Source organism: Oncorhynchus clarkii, chromosome 24 (assembly GCF_045791955.1).
Source record: "Oncorhynchus clarkii lewisi isolate Uvic-CL-2024 chromosome 24, UVic_Ocla_1.0, whole genome shotgun sequence".
Classification (NCBI taxonomy): domain Eukaryota; kingdom Metazoa; phylum Chordata; class Actinopteri; order Salmoniformes; family Salmonidae; genus Oncorhynchus; species Oncorhynchus clarkii.
The window spans coordinates 17,775,050-17,785,784 of NC_092170.1; the positions used below are offsets into that span (position 1 = coordinate 17,775,050).

The window sequence follows — 10,735 nt, forward strand, 5'->3', positions numbered from 1 at the left end:
CTTCTTTCCTAGCCTGGCTTGCTTCACTCCGTGCCCTACTTTCCCTCCAGACCTTGCTGTTAAATCTTTAACTGGGGAGCTGAACGTAAGAGCTCTGCACACTGACATTCTCTCTTTGACATTCTAGTAAGGCTGTTGGTTTGCCTGCAGTCTGAAACTAGTCTCTCTTTCTCCTCTTTTGCTATGCAGGGAGTAATTGTCAGAGCTTTGATGCTCTGCTTGCCCTCACTCCTTCCCCCTCTGGTCCTCTGCTAACGTAGCAAATCTATGCAATCCATTTTTTATATATATATATATATATATATATTTTTTTTTACATATTACCGTCCTTGAGCGCGCCACCTTGGCAGTATGTAAATCAGCAGGTTTTGTGAGCCTTCTCTACTTCCTTTGCTCTGTGTGTCTCGCATTCCCTTTCTCTGAATTGGTGATAAGAAGCCCTGTCCCTCACACTAAACTAGGCCAAACAGCTTGAGGTTGAGTGTCAGGTTAACTGCTGCGCCTTCAGCGCAGACTGGACCACATTATTTTAAAGTGACTATTTTAGTGTCCTCTCAAGTAGGCCTATATTAATTACTGGTTTGATCTTTAAATTGAATGTAGCTTATTTTTAGTTGTTCAATGGAAAGAGTTAACGTTAGTCTCGCTCTCTTAGAGCCACATCGTTGCGAGTGGCGTACATTAATTTTATAGTTTCTCATGCTGTTGTCAGTACATAAACACAGTTTATTTTCAGGTTAGCCTCCCTTGACCTCTGACCTAATGACATTGTGCAGTTGCATCTATACTGCAGCTTACTGAGCTAACAGGATACGTTGGTCTGCAGAAGAAAATACCATAAAAGCTGTAATAAATTGCACCACTATGTTTCACTAGCCCGCCATTAGCATAGGTAACAAGCTCAGCACTGATGGGTTTGGTGGCAGAAGCACAAGCTCCACAGACTAAGTGATGGTCTTGGTGGTACTGGCAGACTTAACAACACGCCATACTGGGATGGATTTTGTGGTAGACTAGACTCAAAACGGGCGGGGGTGGGTGGAGAAAGCCCAAATGAGGCAGGAGTCCACCCCCCCCCCCCCCCATGCTCAGTGATGGAGGAAAAGCTTATCCCCACAGTGCCTGCCTGTCTGGAAACGCAGGGTAATGTGATACCCATCATGTTTTAGATGCAGCCAAACTAGTGTTTGTTGTTGACCCTGCTATTTAAGACCCAAATCCCACAGTCAATATCAACACAATCACAATAGACATTTATTCAACCACCCTAGGCTTATTCCTTTCTCTCACTATCCCAATATGGGGATATTTGAATTTATACGCTTCACAGACAAATGTATTCTTCTAGAAACAGTAACTTAATCAGACAAAGGTTTTGAACGTTGAATATGTATGGGGTCGGTGTTTGCATGTCGAGACGCCGTCTGGCTTGTAGGCTCGTCATTCTGTGCTATTGGAGCTCTAGAGACGAACCTCAGACAGTGAACTGTGGGTATTTAATGTCTAGAGAAGTATTTCTGGCACCTCACCCAGGATGTATTGGTTCTCCTGTGATATGACATTAATATGATATTCTACTGCATTTTATGGATCTATCCTTATCTCTCTGTGCCAGTCACAGCCTGCCTCCTGTAAGCCTGTTTTGGCTGCTTGGTCGCTCGGGGAAGAGGCAGTGTCACGGTGCAGACTAGGCTAGACGAGACAGTGGTATTTGGGGTCTCTGTTGCAGTGTGAGGACTTCTAGATTTTGGAGAGCAGCTGAGGGGTGTTCTGTGCATGCGTTATGTTCACACAGCAGCTGAAATGGTGTGTTTTCTCTCCTTGCCAGGTGTGGGACTATGAGACAGGAGACTTTGAGCGGACGCTGAAGGGTCACACAGACTCTGTCCAGGACATATCCTTTGACCATACTGGCAAGCTGTTGGCCTCCTGCTCTGCAGACATGACCATCAAGCTGTGGGACTTCCAGGGCTTTGAGTGCATCAGAACCATGCATGGTGAGGGGACTGGAGGGACAGGAGTGGATGGGTGGGACTGTCTAGAGAGCTAATCGGTTGAAGGATATTATGTCTTAGACCATGAGGAGGACCAGGGATGGCGAGGTATGTGTGATTGTTTGGTTCAGGCAAAGCTTGGATGAGCAATTCCAGACGTGTATGTGTGAGCATGTGTTTGGATGGTGCGTTGGGACACAGGTGCTACCGATGCTGTTCATTATCACATATGATATGGCTCATCCTCACTTACGTTCATGGCAATCTGCTTCAATTAACAGATAACCCAGGGAAACACAGGAGCTTCACATCACAAACAAATTCTGTCACACAGGCTTTAATGTTAATGCCAAACTTAACATCCTCCCCAATCCAACTCCTACAGGCGGTGGGGACTTTCTCTCTCACTCTTGCACTCACTCACACTCACTCACACACCCTCAAGACGAGGTGCTATTTCTCATATCATCAGCACTCTTAATGTACCAGTCCTTAGGCAGTGTCACTGCCCCTCCCCTCTTTTAATCCTAATTGCTGGATAATTCCAAGCGGCACATTTTGCGTGTGCCTTCAGGCCCCCCTGAAACAGATAACAGCCCTTTTGAGCCTTCGACCACCCATTACTATAACAGCCATTGCGCACTGTGGGTCACCCACCCCACCCACACACTACCCCTCCCCACCACATATATTTAAGCTTGCCTTTTTAGAGCCTCCTTAGTTTCCTCATCTTTTTAGCAGATTAAAGATGGTTTCCGCCTTGGTCTCTAGGTAATTAACTGCCTCTTCTCCAGGAACAAAGACACCCTGGACATAATTGGCCATCTCACTATTCATGTTAATTGGCTAATTTGAACAAAACCGATTTTTATGGCACGTTTTAGTTCCGGTGACATGATGGGGAGGACTTCTTGTCAAAATGGGTGGCATTCAGAAATGGCAAGGCTTGAGCAGGAAAAGCTGGCTAACAATGCATTTAGCCCAACTGGCCTCTGTCTAAAGTACAGTACTTGGACATTTAACCAATAGTTATTTGTCAGTGGTTGTTTTGGAAAGGGAATACCTCGTCAGTTACACAACTGAATGCATTTAATTGAAATGTGTCTTCCACATTTAACTCAACCCCTCTGAATCAGAGATGCAGGGGGGCTGCCTTAAATCGATGTCCACATCGGCCCCCGGAGGGTAAAAGTTGTTGTTGGTAGAATGACAGATTTTGTCCAACTTGCAAGCCCGGGGATTTGAGCCAGCAACCTTTCGGTTACTGCCTCAGTACTCTCAACCGCTAGGCTACCTATGGCCCAGTGAAGGTCTCATTGCGTTGTCTTTTGTTTTCCAGGACACGATCACAATGTTTCATCTGTTGCCATCATGCCCAATGGAGATCACATAGTATCTGCCTCGAGGGACAAAACCATTAAAATGTGGGAGGTGGCCACTGGGTAAGTATGTTGCCAAATAGCAGTGCTTACCGTGAGCAAAAACGTTCACAAGTGTGCAGGAGCTTCTCTTCTTTTAAGTAGTATTCTACATTTCCTATGCCTCTGCAAAGTAAGCAACCATCTTTAACCCATCTCCCCTCTTCCTATCCATCAGCTACTGTGTGAAGACGTTCACAGGCCACAGGGAGTGGGTGAGGATGGTCCGGCCCAACCAGGATGGCACCCTGATCGCCAGCTGCTCCAACGACCAGACGGTGCGTGTGTGGGTGGTGGCATCCAAAGAGTGCAAGGCTGAGCTGCGGGAGCACGAACACGTGGTGGAGTGCATCTCCTGGGCTCCTGAGAGTGCCCATCCCACCATCTTGGAGGCCACCGGCTCAGAGGTGAGGAGCTTGACACTGAAATACTGATATTCACACTGAACTAAAGGCTTTGCTCCCTCCTTCATTCCTCGAAACGCCACCTGCTGACTCTTCAAAAGCACCTTACCCTTATGCACTGTCCCTGGATCTGTGCCAAAACCTTTATGTGCATTCAGAAAGTATTCAGACCCCGTCCCCTTTTCCACATTTTATTATGTTACAGCCTTAATCTAAAATGTATTAAATAAAACATTTTCCTCATCAATCTGCACACAATTCCCCATAATGACAATGTGAAAACAGGTTTTTAGAATTTTTTCCAAATGTTTTAAAAACCTTATTTACTTAAGTATTTAGACCCATCGCAATAAGACTCGAAATTAAGGTGAGGTGCATCACGTTCATTGATAATCCTTGATGTTTCTACTTGATTGGAGTCTATCTGTAGTAAATTAAATTGATTGAATATGATTTGGAAAGGCACACACCTGCCTATATAAGGTCCCACCGTTGACAGTGCATGTCAGTAAAAACCAAGCCATGGTTTGGTCAAAAGAATTGTCCGTGGAGCTCCGAGACACGATTGTGCCGTGGCACAGATCTGGGGAAGGGTACCAAACATTTTCTGCAGCATTGAAAGTCCCCAAGAATACAGTGGCCTGCATCATTCTTAAATGGAAGAAGTTTGGAACCACCAAGACTCTTTCTAGAGCTGGCCGCCAGGCCAAACTGAGCAATCGGGGGTGAAGGGCCTTGGTCAGGGCGGTGACTAAGAATCCGATGGTCACTCTGACAGAGCTCTAGAGTTCCTCTGTGGAGATGGTTGTCCTTCTGGAAGGTTCTCCCATCTCTGCAGCACTCCGCCAATCAAGCGTTTATGGTAGGGGCTAGACGGAAGCCACTCCTCAGTAAAAGGCACATGGCAAACTCCAAGTGGGCTGTCAAAGGGTACCTAAAGACTCAGACCATGAAAAACAAGATTATTTGTTCTGAATGCCAAGCATCACGCCTGGAGAGAACTTGGCATCATCCCTAAGGTGAAGTGTGTTGGCAACATCATGCTGTGGGGATGTTTTTCAGCGGCAGGGACTTGGAGACTAGTCAGGATCGAGGGAAAGGTGAACAGAGCGAAGTACAGAGATTCTTAATGAAAACAACCTGTTTCAGAGCACTCAAGACCTCAGAATGTGGCGAAGGTTCACCTTCCAACAGGACAATGACCCCAAGCACACAGCCAAGACAACACTGGAGTGGATTTGGGACAAGTCCTCAATGTCCTTGAGTGGACCAGCCAGAGCCCGGACTTGAACCGGATCAAACATCTCTGGAGAGACCTGAAAATAGCTGTTTAGCGATGCTCCCCATCCAACCTGACAGTTTTTTTTCTGCAGAGAAAAGTGGGAGCAACTCTCCAAATACAGGTGTGCCAAGCTTGTAGCATCATACCCAAAAAGACTTGAGGCTGTAATCGTTGCCAAAAGCGCTAAAACAAAGAACTGAGTAACGGGTCTGAATACTTCTGTAAATGTGATTAGTTTTTTTTTTTTTAAATACATTTTTAAGAAACTCTAATCTGTTTTTGTGCTTTGTCATTATGTGGTAATGTGTGTAGATTGAGGAGGGGAAAAGTATTTAATACATCTTTGGAAAGTAATGTAACAAAATGTGGAAAGTCTAGTGGTCTGAATGCCTTCCGAGAGCATTGTATGTACATGGCTTAAGTAAAATGGTAATGTGACATCAAGATAATATTGTGCGCACACTCATTTAAACGTTACGGCTAGGTACATACAAGTGTCTGATTGCCCAAGGGAAAGTCGACCTAGATATTCCCGGGTGAACACCCAAGTTAATAATATGCCCACGTCCTACAGTGCATGTATTTCTTATGTCAGAAAATGTACTTTGCTCTCCACCCTCTGACTTCATAAATATCTGGCTTATTTGGTCCGTCTCCTAACCTAAGATTGGCACCTCACAGAGCCAGACATGTTTGAATCAGACCATGAAATTAAAAGTACAGGCGCCTGTCATGAACCCAGGGTCAGACCATCACCCTGCCCCGGTGAGTCCCCCCCCCCCCCCCCCGATGCCCTGTGATTGTCCTGCTCTCCCAAGTCTTGTGATCATGAATGTCCAATTTCAGTTTCATTCGATTAAAACATTTATCCTCACCGGCAGCTAGTTGCCCTGTCAAGAACCCGGTCTGCCTCGATGCCTGCGCACAATGATATTCCCCGCCTGTTTTTCTCTTTAGCGCTCTTTCTGTATTTACCCATTTGAATGGTTGATGTGCTAAGTCTGCAGTGATGGTATTGTTGATCTTGGCTAAGGTATTGTTGTATGCACACAGACACACACAGACACAGACAAACCCCATTACCCTTGCCTTTGATCAAATGCTCCTTTTGAAGACTTGAAGAACGTGGTGCTTAGGAGCAGAGCTGGTTCAGGTAGAATGGTTCTCCTGACATCAATTATACTGGCACACTTTATGTTCTGTGAACAAAAGCAGCCAAATGTGAGTCTGACATTTAAGACTGCTCTGCTCTGTGCTGAGATGAGCCTGCACAGGGGAACCCAAACTGTTAGAGTTCTGAAACAGGGAAGGGCATGTTCTGAGGCATGTAATTATTTTTATATCTGTGTGCACACTACATGTCCAAAAGTATGTGGACACCTGCTTGTCGAAAATCTCATTACAAAATCATGGGCATTAATATAGATTTGGTCCCCCCTTTGCTGCTATAACAGCCTCCACACTTCTGGGAAGGCTTTCCACTAGGTGTTGGAACATTGCTGCGGGGACTTGCTTCCATTCAGCCACGAGCATTAGTGAGGTCGGGCACTGATGTTGGGTTATTAGGCCTAGCTTGCAGTCAGCATTCTAATTAATCCCAAAGGTGTTCGATAGGGTTGCGGTCAGGGTTCTGTGCAGGCCAGTCAAGCTCTTCCACACTGATTTTCACAAACCATTTCTGCATGGACTTCGCTTTGTGCACAGGGGCATTGTCATGCTGAAACAGGAAAGGGCCTTCCCCGAACTTATGCCACAAAGTTGGAATCACAGAATCGTCTAGAATGTCATTGTATGCTGTAGCATTATGATTTCCCTTCACTGGGACTAAGGGGCCTAGCCCAAACCATGGAAAACAGCCCCAGACCATTATTCCTCATCCACCAAACTTTACAGTTGGTGCACTGCATTCGGACTGGTAGCGCCAAACTCAGATTTCTGTCCGACTGCCAGCGTGATTCATCACTCCAGAGAACAGGTTTCCACTGGTCCAGAGTCCATTGGTGGCGCGCTTTACGCCACTCCAGCCCAGCCGACGCTTGGCATTGCGCATGGTGCTCTTAGGCTTGTGTGCGACTGCTCGGCCATATCATGGTTCTCCTAATGAACAGTTAATGTGCTGACTTTGCTTACAGAGGCAGTTTGGAGCTCTGTAGTGTGTCGCAACAGAGGACAGACCATTTCTACACCCTATGCACTTTGTGGCTGAGCCGTGGTTGCTCCCAGACCTTTACACTTCACAATAACAGCATTTGCAGTTGACTTGGCCAGCTTTAGCAGGGAAGAAATTTGATGAACTGACTTGTTGGAAAGGTGGCATCCTATGACTGTGCCAGTTATTTATCAAAGGTTGTGGTATAAAAATACATTTCATTCAGAAGGCTGCTGGCTGCATATAGCCCTCACAAAGAAATTATTAAGGGTTGACGTCCCGCAAGTGAAGACTGCTAAAGGTTCTGTATTGGTATTTTACTGCGGCAATTGGAGCTCATCGTGTTCTTGTTCTCCCTGTGTTCTTCCAGTCTAAGAAGAGTGGTAAGCCGGGCCCTTTCCTGCTGTCTGGCTCCAGAGACAAGACCATAAAGATGTGGGATGTCAGCATTGGAATGTGCCTTATGACACTGGTGAGTGAACCATCAATTTTAGACGCAATAGATGGTCATTTTGATTCATGCAGTTTTTATTTGTAAAATGTCCACATTTTATGTTGTTGAATCCAGTACTCACATGACATGAATTGCAATAGGATTGACCTTCTTGAACCCTAGTCTTAACTGAACGCTCTGTCCCAGGTTGACTGGTTTTCTGAACTAAGCATAGTCCTGGACTAAAAAGCTAGTTTTAGTCTGGGAAACTGACCATAGATTTTGTATTAACAATTCTAACCAAATGCTTTTGTCCCAGGTTGGCCATGATAACTGGGTGCGCGGGATGCTTGTCCACCCCGGAGGCAAGTTCATATTGAGCTGTGCTGACGACAAGACCTTAAGGATCTGGGACTACAAGAACAAGCGCTGCATGAAGACCCTGAGTGCCCATGAACATTTTGTTACCTCTCTGGGTAAGCCGCTCTCAATCTTTTCTTCTACAGTCAACGTCAGTTACAACTAGGTCTTGTTCAGTACGGCAAAATGTTAGTGCTGGGCGATTAACTGAAATTTCAGGTATTTTTTTCAGTTTTAACACAACTAATTCCATTTAGTTTTCTTTCAATGCGCTCAATGCGCACATTGCACAGTTTCTCTAGAGATCAATCAGATCCAGCCTGAACTGTGTTTTGTAGTAGGGAGTTAGTTTCCAACTGGCCAATATTCTACTTAGTTTAACGCATAAAACATGGTCATTGACTACAATGACCATAATCCATTGCGCATTTACTTGTCCTTTCTGTTTCTACACTGCTCAAAAAAATAAAGGGAACACTTAAACACAATGTAACTCCAAGTCAATCACACTTCTGTGAAATCAAACTGTCCACTTAGGAAGCAATACTGATTGACAATACATTTCACATGCTGTTGTGCAAATGGAATAGACAACAGGTGGAAATTATAGGCAATTAGCAAGACACCCCCAATAAAGGAGTGGTTCTGCAGGTGGGGACCACAGACCACTTCTCAGTTCCTATGCTTCCTGGCTGATGCTTTGGTCACTTGAGTCTACAACCCACACAAGTGGCTCAGGTAGTGCAGCTCATCCAGGATGGCACATCAATGCGAGCTGTGGCAAGAAGGTTTGCTGTGTCTGTCAGCGTAGTGTCCAGAGCATGGAGGCCGCTACCAGGAGACAGGCCAGTACATCAGGAGACGTGGAGGAGGCCGTAGGAGGGCAACAACCCAGCAGTAGGACCGCTACCTCCGCCTTTGTGCAAGGAGGAGCATTGCCAGAGCCCTACAAAATGACCTCCAGCAGGCCACAAATGTGCATGTGTCTGCTCAAATGATCAGAAACAGACTCCATGAGGGTGGTATGAGGGCCCGACGTCCACAGGTGGGGGTTGTGCTTACAGCCCAACACCGTGGAGGACGTTTGGCATTTGCCAGAGAACACCAAGATTGGCAAATTCGCCACTGGCGCCCTGTGCCCTTCACAGATGAAAGCAGGTTCACACTGAGCACGTGACAGAGTCTGGAGACGCCGTGGAGAACGTTCTGCTGCCTGCAACATCCTCCAGCATGACCGGTTTGGCGGTGGGTCAGTCATGGTGTGGGGTGGCATTTCTTGGGGGGCCGCACAGCCCTCCATGTGCTCGCCAGAGGTAGCCTGACTGCCATTAGGTACCGAGATGAGATCCTCAGACCCCTTGTGAGACCATATGCTGGTGCGGTTCCTCCTAATGCAAGACAATGCTAGACCTCATGCGGCTGGAGTGTGTCAGCAGTTCCTGCAAGAGGAAGGCATTGATGCTATGGACTGGCCCGCCCATTCCCCAGACCTGAATCCAATTGAGCACATCTGGGACATCATGTCTCGCTCCATCCACCAACGCCACGTTGCACCACACTGTCCAGGAGTTGGCGGATGCTTTAGTCCAGGTCTGGGAGGAGATCCCTCAGGAGACCATCTGCCACCTCATCAGGAGCATGCCCAGGCGTTGTAGGGAGGTCATACAGGCACGTGGAGGCCCCACACACTACTGAGCCTCATTTTGACTTGTTTTAAGGACATTACATCAAAGTTGGATCAGCCTGTAGTGTGGTTTTCCACTTTAATTTTGAGTGTGACTCCAAATCCAGACCTCCATGGGTTGATAAATTTGGTAATTTTTGTGTGATTTGGTTGTCAGCACATTCAACTATGTAAAGAAAAAAGTATTTAATAAGAATATTTCATTCATTCAGATCTAGGATGTGTTATTTTAGTGTTCCCTTTATTTTTTTGAGCAGTGTATATATATCTATATCTAAATCTGTTCATCTATCCATACAGTGGGGCAAAAAAGTATTTAGTCAGCCACCAATTGTGCAAGTTCTCCCACTTTAAAAAGAAGAGGCCTGTAATTTTCATCATAGGTACACTTCAACTATGACAGACAAAATTAGGGGGAAAAATCCAGAAAATCACATTGTAGGATTTTTAATTACTTTATTTGCAAATTATGGTGGAAAACAAGTATTTGGTCACCTACAAACAAGTAAGATTTCTGGCTCTCACAGACCTGTAACTTCTTTAAGGGGCTCCTCTGTCCTCCACTCGTTACCTGTATTAATGGCACCTGTTTGAACTTGTTATCAGTATAAAAGACACCTGTCCACAACGTCAAACAGTCACACTCCAAACTCCACTATGGCCAAGACCAAAGAGCTGTCAAAGGACACCAGAAACAAAATTGTAGACCTGCACCAGGCTGGGAAGACTGAATCTGCAATAGGTAAGCAGCTTGGTTTGAAGAAATCAACTGTGGTAGCAATTATTAGGAAATGGAAGACATACAAGACCACTGATAATCTCCCTCGATCTGGGGCTCCATGCAAGATCTCACCCCGTGGGGTCAAAATGATCACAAGAACGGTGAGCAAAAATCCCAGAACCACACAGGGGGACCTAGTGAATGATCTGCAGAGAGCTGGGACCAAAGTAACAAAGCCTACCATCAGTAACACACTACGCCGCCAGGGACTCAAATCCTGCAGTGCCAGA

General features: G+C 45.9%; 1 protein-coding gene across 3 annotated transcripts in view; it reads left to right on the plus strand.

Moving 5' to 3' along the window:
• Nucleotides 1-10,735, plus strand: part of LOC139383115 (lissencephaly-1 homolog A) — an 81,690-nt gene that overhangs the window by 66,004 nt on the left and 4,951 nt on the right. For all 3 annotated transcript variants that reach the window (XM_071127433.1, XM_071127432.1, XM_071127435.1), the window contains exons 6-10: nt 1,829-1,997; nt 3,334-3,436; nt 3,591-3,819; nt 7,618-7,719; nt 8,000-8,156. In XM_071127433.1, the coding sequence (XP_070983534.1) occupies nt 1,829-1,997; nt 3,334-3,436; nt 3,591-3,819; nt 7,618-7,719; nt 8,000-8,156 (760 nt within the window). The remainder of the gene's footprint in view (nt 1-1,828; nt 1,998-3,333; nt 3,437-3,590; nt 3,820-7,617; nt 7,720-7,999; nt 8,157-10,735) is intronic.